The sequence below is a fragment of the Crocodylus siamensis genome, chromosome 4 (genome assembly GCF_052110815.1).
Source record: "Crocodylus siamensis isolate JL-2025a chromosome 4, ASM5211081v1, whole genome shotgun sequence".
Lineage (NCBI taxonomy): Eukaryota > Metazoa > Chordata > Crocodylia > Crocodylidae > Crocodylus > Crocodylus siamensis.
In genome coordinates this window covers 182,375,371-182,389,003 of record NC_143398.1, presented here as the reverse complement: position 1 = coordinate 182,389,003, position 13,633 = coordinate 182,375,371, and the positions used below count along the sequence as shown (strand labels likewise).

The 13,633-nt window shown below is 47.3% G+C and overlaps 1 protein-coding gene across 3 annotated transcripts in view; it reads right to left on the bottom strand.

The window, feature by feature from the left end:
* The window catches only part of SLC19A1 (solute carrier family 19 member 1), a 40,174-nt gene extending 28,719 nt beyond the window's left edge, over positions 1 to 11,455 (bottom strand). Inside the window, exons 1-3 of one of the 3 annotated variants that reach the window (XM_090045107.1) lie at positions 11,287 to 11,455; positions 8,923 to 9,003; positions 1,820 to 2,136 (exon numbers count right to left, since the gene is read on the bottom strand). In XM_090045107.1, coding sequence (XP_089901233.1) covers positions 1,820 to 1,996 — 177 coding nt within the window. In that variant the 5' untranslated portion in view covers positions 1,997 to 2,136; positions 8,923 to 9,003; positions 11,287 to 11,455. Of the gene's footprint in view, positions 1 to 1,819; positions 2,137 to 8,922; positions 9,004 to 11,093; positions 11,223 to 11,286 lie in introns of those variants that run through there. The other 2 variants (XM_090045106.1, XM_090045108.1) reach the window with 2 other exon arrangements.
* Positions 11,456 to 13,633: the final 2,178 nt, after the last annotated feature.

Below are 13,633 nucleotides of genomic sequence, written 5' to 3'. Positions count from 1 at the left end.
ATATGGGTTCGAGGGAGGGGTGATGTCACAATCAGCGGTCACTACACCCCACAGCAGAGCCATCAGCATTCCCGGATCTTACAGCTGCACCTCGAGAAATGTAATATAATCTCATCCAATGCACCAAATGCCCTGATGGAAAATACATAGGAGAGACCAAACAACAACTGCGCACCAGAATGAATGCACACTGGAAATCTATTAAAGACAAGAATACCCAATTACCTGTAGGGGCACATTTCTCACAAGAAAACCACTCTCTCTCCAATCTCTCAGTTCCAATCCTCAAAGGGAATTTACAAAACACTTTCCACAGATGAGCCTAAGAACTTCACTTCACCAACCTCCTGGATACAAAAAATCATGAACTAAATATAGATATTAGATTTATGACACTTATAACCTGCCTAACACCCGACTTCCCAGGTACCTCTCCACTATTTACCTGCTCCATTCATGCCCCTTCTCTCTCCCCACCCCTACCCAGCCTGTCTCTCACCTACTGACTGTCTGTCTTGCACGCATACCAGCCCAGCCTCTGGCTTCTTTACTATTCATTCCATCTAAGAAGAGCACAGACCAACTGCAGAGGCTTCCTCAGCCTGACAAAGGGTATTTAAACCCAAAAGCTTGCTAAAATTTTTTTTCCAACCATTTAAAGACATCAGATTCACCCAAAGAACCTTGTCTTCTTATGCTTAATATGGCTTCTCCATTTATCAAGGGAAAAATCTGACAGTGTAGCCTCTGTGGAACCTGGGAATGCCTTGCTTCAAGAGCATAGAGGCCGGTGCGGTAGCATGACACCAGGCAGTGCTGCACAAACTGCAATGACACAGGATGGAAGGCTGTTGGGGAAGAAAGAGCTACAGCAGAGCAATTGCTGTAGGACAGGGGTGGGCAAAATGCGGCCTGCGGACCAGATGCGGCCCGCCAGACCACTCTATCTGGACTGCAGGGCCCCTGAAAAAATTAGAAAATTAATATTCATCTGCCCCAACTTCCTTTCATGCAGCCCTGGATGGCTTGCCAAAACTCAGTAAGCGGCCCTCCACCCAAATAATTGCCCACCCTTGCTGTAGGAGCTCTTTAGTTGTGAGAAGGAGATAGCTTGGATTGCAACCAGTCCTACTGCAATCCACATAAAAAGCAAACACAGGGGACAAAAAACTTCAGCCACTCACTTGGACCTGATGCAGGCACTACTGCTGCTTGAGAAGAGCACTGCCCAGTTGTTTAAAAGAATGACACATATCAGGCAAAAATATGCAAGTGCCAGTCACTGGATTACAGTGCAGGAGTAGACAGAAGCAGAGAGCATACCTGTTCTGGATAAGAGAGGCATCACTGGCTTTCTGTGCCCACCTTCGCTCTGGTGCTGTTTCACCCGCCATTTCACAGTGGCTGGTGAAGCAGCAGGTTCCCCAATCCTGACAGAAATGCACCATTTAGTTCACTTCACCCCAGCCAGCTTCTCTCTGGTTTCTGAGCCTTTCCTGCTCCTTTTGCAGAGGGTGCCTCCTGGACTGTTTTTTATTACTAGCAGGAAGCAGTTCCATTGCATCCAACTCATTGCTCCACCTTACAACTAACTGTGCTCCCATCCACTAAGAAAAGACTTTGTTTTAATCCAGAGTTAGCAGGGTTGGGACCCTTATTTGAACGGAAGAGATTCAGAAAATGGAGCTCTCCAGAGCTCGAGTAACTGCTTCATTTCATAGATTTCACAGACATCAGGGCTGGAAGGGACCTCGGGAGATCATCGAGTCCAGAGGCATTACAGAGGCAAACACTGAATACAGGCATCTGGCAAACTCACCTCCTCCCTTGTGAAATTCTTATCAGCTCCCAACAAGTATGGGGTGATGAAGCTCTCTCCAGGTCTGAGCTGGGTCATGAAGCCATAAAAGCAGAGGTAAAATACTTGGAGTTTCCAGCGCTGAGTTGGTGCTGGCTCCACTGGTTGTTTTGTCGAGCCATCATCTTCTGTAGACATGGCTCTGTCTCCCTACTCCAGTAATTGAATGTGAAAGTCTTTTTCCGGGAGCCTGTCAGACAGGCTGAGCCTCTGTGGGGCTGGTCTCTTACTTGCTGTACATAGTTTCCAACACATAGATGCCTGCGCTGTAGGAATTTCTGTGGATAAAGCAGAATTTGGCAATGGATCAAATTCCTCTACAAAACAATGGCATATAAATACTCACTACTTTCTCCCTCAGATGCATTCTTGTTGCGCGTTAGCTTTTGCTTATCACTGCAAAGTTGTAGCATTTCCTTTTCAGATATAGGAACCACATTTATGAAAGATACGTGTTTTAAACAAAACATATCTAAAACCCCAATAAGTCTATTTTACCAGGGTTGGATTTTGACTTATCTTTACTTTTCAGCAAATTCCTGAACACCCCAACCTCAAAGTTGGTTGACTTGTTTTGGAAGTGAATTTTCACTTCCTCAAGTTACTACTTAATTTTATTGCAAGCAAAGTGGTTTCTGCCAGAAGAAAATAAATGTTATAGACACTTACAGTCCCACAGAATTAACTAAATAAATGGTACATCAGCTTAACAAACTCCCAGAGGCCACTCTGACACCTTCCCCTGCCCTGTGCTCACTGTCCCAATCTGTTGCTCTGCTTTCTGCTCTCTCTCCTACCCTTTTGTTCCCTGCTTCCTCTCAGTTGGCTGCATGGCACACAGTGGCTGCCTGTGCCATTTGTGTTGCAGGTTGGCTACCCCTGTCCTAAAGGACTATAAAGATCCAATTTTGTTTCTGCTTTAGGCTGGTTCTAATTGCAGTCCATCAAAATAGACTTCACAACAGTCCCAATAAGACAGCTACAGGTATTTAGCCATGTTAGTCTGAAGGCAAATCAAGGTAGGGCAGGGTGGCACCTTAGAAACTAAATGGTTCAGAGAGGCACACCCAGAGTGAGGGAGGAAAAATGAGGAAGGAATTGAGATCAACTTTAACAGGCCCTTTTACTTCTAGTGAGTTTGGCAGCTGGAGTGGTAGGCAAGCACAATACATAATAGCATTTGACAGCTCCGAGTAGACCGTGAAACCCAGCTAAAAGTCAATTTGTATGTATGAAATAGATCTATCCATGTTACACATTAGCTGTAAAGCAAAAGGGACTTTAGACAGTCACCCACACTCTGACAAGAGTTAAAACATTCCTCCACTCCCTAGTATATATTTGACACACAGGAACTGTATTAGAAGAAAATCAGAATTTCAAAATCTGAAGTTAGGAATTGCCAGATTTCAGGTGTCTTGTATGACCTTAATTCAGCACCCTTGCATATGTGCCTTATGACTGTCTTTAATTACAAGATCTCATGCTATTTCTTGCTATTTCCTGCTCCAGACACTGCTTCACTGAGTACACTGAATGGTCTTACTCTAGGGCTGAATTAGAGCTGCGTACTGAAGACTGTCATCTGGGGGAAACCCATCTCATTTGTTGTAGAAATAGAAGGTGTCTAATTAGAAAGACAAGAGATTTCAGGAAAAGACAGGATTGTCTCATGGTTGAGCACTGCCCTGAAGAACCTGATTCTATCCCTGCTGTTGCCACAGAGTGTGCGAGATGCTGGGCAAATCACTTAAAGCATTTTTTTCTCAGGAGGTCACTAACTCTGCATTCCTCACTGTCTGGCTGTCAAATCTGAGACCCAAGAATTTTATTGGTAGAAGGGCTGAACATTCACTGCTACTGCTTAAAGCAGTGAGAACTTTTTACATGCAAACTTCTACACACTGTTCTCCACTTGCATGCACATCAGATAAGTGCATAATTCACTTAACTGCATAACACAATGCCAATCCTAATTGCTGCCTGTTCCTTAAATTACAACAAGTGCTGGTTATCTGCATATGGGCTTAGGTGTATGGCGTCTTTCAATCCCATTGTCTACATTACTTACTAACTGTACTCTGGTTAACTGTGCCAGAAACAGTGAAAGGGAAGAAGCTGTAAAAGTGCAGCTATTAGAACCCTTGAAAATGATGGGAGCCGGCTACTTTCATGAACTCTAATACCAGAGAAGCAAGAGGGCAGCATATTTATAATGCACATTGTTTATATTTAATTTGGATAAGTGCATACTCTGGTAAGAACAAAGCCCTCTTTCAGCCCAGGGGCTATGCACTTAAATGGAGTACACTATCTAACACCACATATTCGGAAAAATCAAGTCATAGTCATCTCAAATTGGGCACCCAAATCAGTGGCTCTGACTACAATTTCTTTCTCTCTCCAAGCTCCCTACCTATAAAAACAAGAATAAAACCACTCCCCCACCTCATGCGGGTGTGAAAATAAATTCAGGAACATTTGAGAAGTGATGAGCAGCACTGAGAACAGAGCAGCACTGCACTGAGCAAGTGTAACAAGTCTCCAGAGCAGGGTTTGGATAGGCAGCAGTAAGTACGGCACTGGGGACACACTGAACAGGGAGGGGAAAGCAAAACATTGAACAGCTGATTATTCAGGGAGCACTGTCTACACTGTGCACCAAGTAAAGCAGGATTCTAGGGAAATCATATGAAACTGTGTACTTAAAGCAAGTTTCTTAATGCATGTGCTCAAAGAGCTCAATATAAAGTTCCACAACTTGATATCTGGCACGCCCCAACTTTGCCATTTAAACAAATGGTTTCATAGTTTCATAGTTGCTAGAGTCGGAAGGGACCTAGGTAGATCATCTAGTCCGACCCCCTGCCTTGGCAGGAAAGAGCACCGGGGTCAGATGACCCCGGCAAGGTGCTCATCTAACTTCCTTTTAAAAATCCCCAGGCTAGGAGCCTGCACCACTTCCCCTGGAAGCCGGTTCCAAGCCCTAGCCGCCCTGACTGTGAAGTAGCGCCTCCTAATATCTAATCTAAACTTACCCTCCGCCAGCTTGTGACCGTTATTCCTGGTCACTCCTGGCAGCGCACGGGGGAACAGGGACTCCCCCAATACCTGCTGATCCCCCCTGACCAGTTTGTAGCAGGCCACAAGGTCCCCCCTTAACCTTCTCTTGTGGAGGCTAAACAGGTTCAGGTCCCGTAGCCTCTCCTCATAAGGCCTGCCCTGCTGACCCCTGATCATACGAGTGGCCCTCGTATTTTAGTTTGGGCTTTTCCATGCGTTTCAAAAATGCAAAATGAAAACACAAGAAATCCCTGACACCCACACGTGCCTTCAGCAGGGTTATAACCTTACGATTGACCACAGACCTCTGCTACTTGGGCTAACAGAATAACTGATAGCAGTCCTTTTGGTGGACCTGCACGGGAGTGGGGGAATCAGACACAGATACGCAGTGCCAGATGGCTCCACAGTCACCTGCTAACAGCACAGGAATGGTGAGACTTGGGGACACTGCATTCAATTCAGGATCTGGAAGGGGGTGGACTTTATGGGGCACAAACTCCTCTGCCCCATGTCCTCCAACCTCTTCCTGTCTAGTTCTCTCTTCTTCACTCCTGCCTCTTTGTGCCAATCTTTCTCTCTAGCTAGCCAGTCCTCCCTCTCCTTATCCAACTGTCTTCCTATCACCTCTTCTATACCCCCCGCTGCCTTTCACTTCCTCCATGCCAGCTTCAGTTTCCCTTTCTTTTCCCCCACTGATAGAAAAGGACTGGATGCTTCCCCACCACCTTATTCCAATGGACTCCATGACCCAGGTCCAACTCTCGTCTTCTCTGTGTTTAATCAAGTAGCCTTCTTCTCCATAGTGCCTGGGCCCAAACAGGCAGGCACTGACAGCACAAGACAGAAAAACTCCCTGCCTACCTGTTCAAGGGAAAACTTCCTAGAAAAAAGAAAATTGGCCAGTGGGGCAGACAAAATTTCAGTGTAAACAGCTAAAGTCTTGAACAATTACAAGCACTTAAAAACAGGATCTTATAACAGGAAATGTTGGGCAATGTTAACAACAAGCAGTTTCAAAAGCCATGCTTAGACCAACTATGCTTGTTTAAGTGCATAGTCTCTGGACTGATAAAAAAAGGCTGTAAACTCCCTTGGAGCATGCATTTATCCAATTAACAAGTTTATCTGAAATTAACAATTAATGACTTGTTTACATGAAGCAAAAAAGGGCTCTCAAGCTATAAGAAACTGAAAAATGAAAGGAGTTTCTTCTGTATCTTCTCATTGAACAGTTAATTTTACATATACCTGCCAAATAGCTGCTCAGAGCACTACAGTCTAGTCTAAGGATGTTCAGGGGAAGACACATGTATTCTGTGATGGGACTCTAGTTTCAGAGGGACCAAACGGTCCTTTATCTTTTCAGGCCCTGCAATCTCAAGGACGTAAAACCCTTCAGTCCCAGTTTAAACACAATTATATTAGCAGCTGAGAATGAACCTGCTGTCCCATAAGCAGAAACTCATCCATGTAACATACCTGGGGCTGTTTGCTCAATCGTGCAGGGACACCACTGCAGGACTAGAGCATGAGCCTCAATAGTATGAAATCATATCATTAAAGCGTGTTTCATAATACACGTGTCCAAGGAGCCCAATATAAAGCTTGCTCCCTACCTCATTTCTAACCAGAAGTACAACAGTAAGATCAAGTCCTTAAGAAGATGCACCCCACTCCCTCTCCTAGTTTGCCCTTCTATGATTCAAGATCTTTTATTTGTGTGCATTTGAGAGAGGTATCCTCTGAGAAGTCATCGTGCATCTCTCAGAGTAATTAGGAGGGAAACCTGGGCATGCTTCAGCCTACCACTGCCTGCATGCAAGAGCCAAGCTTTGTCCTCACTGCAAAAATAATTCTGTTTTTTAACATGAGGTGAACAACCTGTGCCTGCTATCCTCAGTTAAAAAAAAAAATTTCCCAAGGTCACTGCTAGGTGTGGGCACAAGGTTGAGTTTACCAGGCAGTAAAATATACTGCCACCAAGATTTTCCCTGCCAATAACTGACATGTGTTAGTTACCCCAGGGTGAAAAATGAAAAAGACCACCCTCTGATATGCTTGTCTTCATATCCACCTCCACATATCCACATTCAAAGGATGCACAAAAGACCTTGACACAGAACCATGAGAAGTCCCTCCCCAAAGCCCCAGCCCCCCTACTGTAGGGTCTGGCCCTGAAGTTTAGATAAAGTCCTTGTTCTTTCATAGAGCACCTGTAAAACCATTCAGTGACAATGAAGAAAAAAATGACTGTCTTCCCATGGAGAAACAGCACACAAAGTGAGGGCAACTTCATGCTCAGAGGTTCACAGAGACAGGAGGATGGTGCTGATGATGTTCCCCTGACGTTGTCTCCTGTGTTTGTAGTCCTGGCTTGAATTTATGAGGGCCTGTAAGTGGATCTGGTTTATATGGGGATCAGATAACAGTGGGGTGGCTGAAGCATAAAGCTCTACACAACCTTTGGTCCTGTGGTCTGGTATTTTGTAAATATCCCAGCTTGTTTGTAGTACTTCCCCTATCAAATCTCTGTGTTGATACTGTGCTATTTCCCCACAGGACACTCCTTTTACAGCCGTTACTAAGGAAAAAAAAACTGTATGAAGTTTAAATGGATATTCTGATTTCAATTTAAAGGCAGCTTTATTTTAATTTAGTTTACATTTGTTCCTAACTGACTTAAACAAAAATCAAAATGCCCACATTACCATTTGCACTAATTGAACTAATGCATTTGATAGCTGTAGGTTCATTTAAACAGCAGCTCTCCTGGTAGACAATCCTATAGTTCCAGGTTAAGCATGAACAGAAACAGTCTTCTTAAAATTCCTAGACTGCTCCAGAATGCATTAGCCCGGGATAAATGATGGATTCCAATATGTTGTTTCAGTGAATAGCAAGACTAACAACCTCAGCCCCAGAGCAGGTGATTGCAGCCCCCCTGTCCAAACAGGTGCAATGCAAGGAAAAACACTCCAAGCTTCCTTGCTCTCACTGGCCCATCAATCTCAGCCCTATCCAGAGTCCCACCTCCCCAGATAATGGGTAAATCTCAAACCCTGTCACACTCTTCCATAGGGTCACAGGAATATTCATGAAAGAAACCTGGGTGAACAAAGGAAAAAAGCAAAGAGCTGGCAGATGGCACATCTTGGAGGACAGCACTTACTAAATATGACTAAAGTCTTCTACGCTGCAAGAAATCTTTGGCCAGTCTTAGTGGCAGCCATAGCACTACTCCAGTAAATAAAATGATGGGTATATAAGCATTTGCAGGATCAGAGTTACTGCAGAACTGACAGATGAAACCATGCTGCCAGCCAGAGGCCCTAGGCTCATTTTCACTGCCACTTCAGTTCAATTTATTTTTTAATTACCATTTGTCCTTTGACTAAGCACATCCAATACTTTGTGCTCAAATCACATTATACATGACTACAGATTACTCACACAACCCCAAATGCCCCGTGCTGCATTGAAAGGTATGAGGGAAGAGCCACCCAACAATTTGCCTCACTTACGTCCTTGTAAGATGCTCAGCCATCATAGGGATAAGCACCATGCATCCCCTGATAGACAGGCATGTGACCTCTACCCAAATAAACAGAAAAAAAATCAGTGACAATTATCACTTTATTTTTCATTAAAGGGCAGACCCAGCCTTCCCAACAGAGTGAGGGCCTTGCAGATAGGAACATACAACAACACCCAGCTCCAGCCTTTTATGGGCCCACTATCAGATTGGCACTGCACAAAGCCACCAACACTCCCCAGCACAGGCAGTGCCACAGGGAGGATGGAAGCTATCCCAAGGCTGGGTAGCTCCAGCTCCTCTGTTGCCTGCACTGACAGATTCCTTTTCCAAACCAGATCCCTGAGCTGCAGCCCAATGACTCTGGTTGTGCTTAGAGATGAAATTAAGGGTCAAGTGAACAACTGCCACCTGGAGTGAAAATTCTGAGTAATGTGAACAGCAGAACAGCAAAGTATCTACTCACCCTATATTTAGGACCTAATCCAAATGGCACTGCCGACTGGAGGTGTTAGGAAATCCTCACCTTGCGAATTCTTGATTGCACCTGCCCCAAGACAAAAGGGAGGAAGTCAGTTGATAGACACTTTATGCCACTGGAGTGCTGGATATGGCATAGAGACAGTCAGCACCCAACAGGCCCTTAATGATTAAAGTAGCTAAATACAGAGACTCCCTGACCATCCTTCAGCCCCAATGCTCAAGCAGCATGCCCGGATCTGAACCTGGATCACCAAAAGCTATATTAAGGCCTTCTCTACATGAGGCATTCATCAATTTAACCTAGGGCCTATAACACTCCCTGGAACACTAGAACTGTCCAGCTGCACCATTCGAAAATCACCATCCCCTTTCAGACATGCTATCCAGCTTTGTATAATGCCCTGCAAACTCAGCGATGCAGACAGCACTCTGAATCTGTCACTACTCACCACCTCACATTCTTCAGCTAGATGAGGTTCTTTGTGTAAATGTGATACTTTTTTATTAGATCAAGTAAATAGTTGGAAAAATTGTTCTTTGCAAGCTTTGGGGTTACAAACACCTTTCTTCAGGCTTGTACCTGAAAGCTTGCAAAGAACAGCTGGAGTACTGCACTGGAGTACTGCATCCAGTTCTGGGAGAGTTGAGGGGGTCCAAAGGAGGGCCATATGTATGATTAGAGGTCTGGAGAGCAGGCCATACAAGGAGAGGCTGAATGACCTGGGAGTGTCCAGCCTGGTGAAGAGAAGACAGAGGGGACTTGGTGGCAGCCTATAAATATATAAGGGATGTACATCAGGGCCTGGGGGAGCATCTCTTCACCAAGGCACCCCAGGGAAAGACAAGGAACAATGGACACAAACTGCTAGATCACTTCAGATTGGACATAAGGAAAAATGTCTTTATGGTTTGAGTGTCCAGGGTCTGGAACAGACTCCTCCCAGAGGTGGTAAAATCACCTACCTTGATCTTCAAAAAACGACTGGATGTGCACCTTGCTGGGGTCGTATATCCCCAGCAGTCTTTCTTGCACAAGTGTAGGAGGGCTGGACCTGATGATCTTGTGAGGTCCCTTCCAGCCCCTAACAGCTATGAATCTATGAACAATTTTTCCAACTATTTAGCTGGTCTAATAAAAGACATCACATTTACCCAAAGAACCACATCTGCCTGTGTCCTTAGACCATTCTATCTGGCCTCTAAAATATTCAGAAAATTAATCTTTATGTGCCCTTGGTTCTCATCAAAAATGACAGGAGACAGAGGCAGTAGGACCCAGGGGAATCCCTGGCGGGCTCCTGCAACAGCAGGGCCCACCCGTCCCGCCCCCCATTTAATGAAAATGGCTAAATTGTGTTTAAGGATCAGCTTGTTATTTTAAGGGGAGAAAAACAGCAACTTAACTGGCCTCACTTACTTTGTGGGGCTGCCATTTGTAGAACCACAAAATATAAGTGAATCAAAGGGGCTAAGGGGAGCGCTGGCCCTGGGGCACGTGAGGGGCGGCTTTTCCCCACGCTCCAGACCAGCCTTTTCCCTGCTGGGGAGCAGGCGTCAGGGCTGCGCGCTGCCCCCCACCTGTACTGGCTAAGCGTCCCTCTGCCCAAAATAATTGCCCGCCCCTGTCTTAGACCAACATGGCTACAACCAACACCCCTGAATTCTTCAGCTATACGCTCAGGCACATGCAATCACAAATCAGTTAGTAAGCCCAACTGGTGGGGGAGGTCAGTGCTGCCCACATGTAAAATTCACCCCTGCAAAGAATGGCTGCAGTGAAACTACCAAAATAACTTAATTTAATAATGTGCACAGGTCTTTGACAGGCTGGGGCCCTTAAAAGGCTTGGCAGGTAGCTTATGCCTGGATTACAACTGTCCCAAAGTTAGTGCATGTACCAAGCGACAACAAAGTACCAGCAATGGGGGGAGAGAGCACGAATAAAGAAATAAAATCCACCCGCTTGAGACAGTGGAGGAAATCCAAGGGTTCCTCCGAGCGGGAGAAGCAGAGCCAGAGATGAAACCTATCACAGAAACTGGCAAAAATAAGCTCGGAGACTTGTTCAAAACCATATCTGAAATAATAATAATATTATCATTAATATCCTGCCATGTGAGTGTCCAGGACGGAGGAAGCAGCAGCAGTTCCTACCCGCGCTGCCCGCCGCGGGCGCCTCAGGCGGCCCCTCAGTCCCAGCCGAAGCTGCCAGGGCACTTGCACGGGCACCAACGGCGTGGGGAGGCGGCGGGCAGGAACCCCTTGGGGCCTGTAGTGCGGGCTCTGCTCCGCCCAGGCCCGGCCCGGGGAGCCCGCGGTGTCACCCGCCCCAGCACCAGCCACTCACCGAGGAGCCCGCCTGACCCGGCGCGTTGCGCTGCGGCCCAGCTCAGGCGCAGCCCCTCGCCACGCCGCGCCCCCTGCCGGCCGGGCTGCGCCGGGGCGGGGCGGGGCGGGGCGTGGACTACACGCCCCACAGTGCACCACGCAGGAAGGGATGGGGCTTCCCACTGTTTCGGGTAGGGGCGTCGCTGCTGCCTGCGTTTTCCCGCCTCGCAGCGCTGCCTCGCGCCTTCCCCGTGCCGTTCTGTCCTGCTGGCGCCCCCCTCTCCTCCGCCGCGGGGCGCCCCGTTCCGCCCCGCCGCGGAGGAGTCCCCTCCAGGCTCGGGCTCCTCAGTCTGCAACAGCCCGTCAACCCCGGGCCCGCTCCCTGGAGCCCTGCGGTGAGCTCACCTCCACGGCCCTTGGCGGCTGAGGCCTGTTTCAGTCACCAGGTGGCAGCACCTCGGCCCAGGCCGGCCCTCTCCATTCACGGCTCTTGCCGGGCCTTCGGCCTCCGCTGTCACCCGGATCAGAGTGGAAGCCCATGTTTTTCCCACTCTGACTTGGACCCGATCCATGATGGCCTGAGTTGATCTGAGGCTCGGACTCTGCAGGTCTGTCCTGTTTGAAGCAATGACAGCAGTGCTCAGTGACCAAATTGGCCCCTGAAAGCCCATTTGTGGACCCGTAAAACATTTTGAATGGAGGTGTGGGCCCCTTTGAATTGTAAGTGTGGGTATTCACATACTTTTGATTGATCAGTCATCTTTCACAGACCCCTTAGAGCGGTGGTTCTCAACCTTTTTTGGACCAGGGCCCATTTGTCAACCTCAATGACCAGCCCCCATCCAGTGCCCCCCACTCCAGACCTGCTGTCCCCAGGCCCCAGCCCACCCCCTCCCCTGGTATGTGGGCTTACGGGGGGAGAAGAAGCCTCTTGCAGGCTGGATCTCCGTTTTTGATCAATTTCTTGTGACACACTTTTGGGTTGCAACCCACAGGTTGAGAAATGCTGTCTTAGAGTTAATCTGTAGACTCCCAGGGGTTTGTGGACCACAGTTTGAAAACCACTTCATTAAAGTTCACCATGTGGATCCATCACGATCCACTGGCTGGGAAATTGGTTCCGTGGTCGGACCCAGAGGGTAGTCAGTTGTCGGAAGTCAATTGTCATGGTGCCCTGTGACCAGTGGGGTCCCCCAAGGCTCTGTCCTTGGACCTGTATTGTTCAATATCTTCATTAATGATGTGGACATTGGAGTCAGAACCAGACTGGCCAAGTTCGCCGATGACACCAAACTTTGGGGCAAAGCATCCACACTAGAAAACAGGAGGGTGATCCAGGCTGACCTGGACAGGCTCAGCAAATGGGCGGACGAGAACCTGATGGTGTTTAACACTGAAAAATGCAAGGTTCTCCACCTTGGGAGGAAAAACCTGCAGCATCTTTATAGGCTCAGCAGTGGTACGCTGGCTAGCACTACAGAAGAAAGAGACTTGGGGGTCATCATTGACCACAAGATGAACATGAGCCTGCAATGCGATGCTGCGGCTAGTAAAGTGACCAAAATGCTGGCTTGCATCCATAGATGCTTCTCAGGCAAATTCTGGGATGTCATTCTCCCCTTGTACTCAGCCTTGGTGAGGCTGCAGCTGGAGTACTGTGTCCAGTTCTGGGCTCCACAATTCAAAAAGGATGTGGAGAACTTGAGAGAGTCCACAGGAGAGCCAAATGCATGATCAGAGGTCAGGAGAACAGACCTTATGACGACAGGCTGAGAGCTATGAGGCTCTTTAGCCTGGAAAAGCGCAGGCTCAGAGATGATCTGATGGCCCCTTATAAGTTTATCAGGGGTGACCACCAGTATCTGGGGGAACATTTGTTCACCAGAGCGCCCCAAGGGATGACGAGGTCAAACAGTTGTAAACTACTGCAAGACTGTTTCAGGCTGGATATAAGGAAGAATTTCTTTACTGTCCCAGCCCCCAAGGTCTGGAACAGCCTGCCATCGGAGGTGGTTCAAGCACTGTTGAACACCTTCAAGAGTAAATTGGATGCTTATCTTGCTGGGATCCTATGACCCCAGCTGACTTCCTGCCCTTCAGGCGGTGGGGCTGGACTCGATGATCTGAGGTTCTAATGTCCATGAAATCTATGATGCCAGATGACTTTTGCCTGTTCTGTATCCTTCCAATCTCAGGAACATAGGAGAAGATGGGACCTCCTGGATCAAGTTCAGTCCTTTGCTACTACAAGCAGCTACATTAACAGTCATTTCCATAAGCTCATCAAACTACAATTTCAAAATTGTTCTGCTTCTTGCTCTTACTGCATGGGCTCTTACTGCATAAGCTGTTTTTTTCTAGTCGTG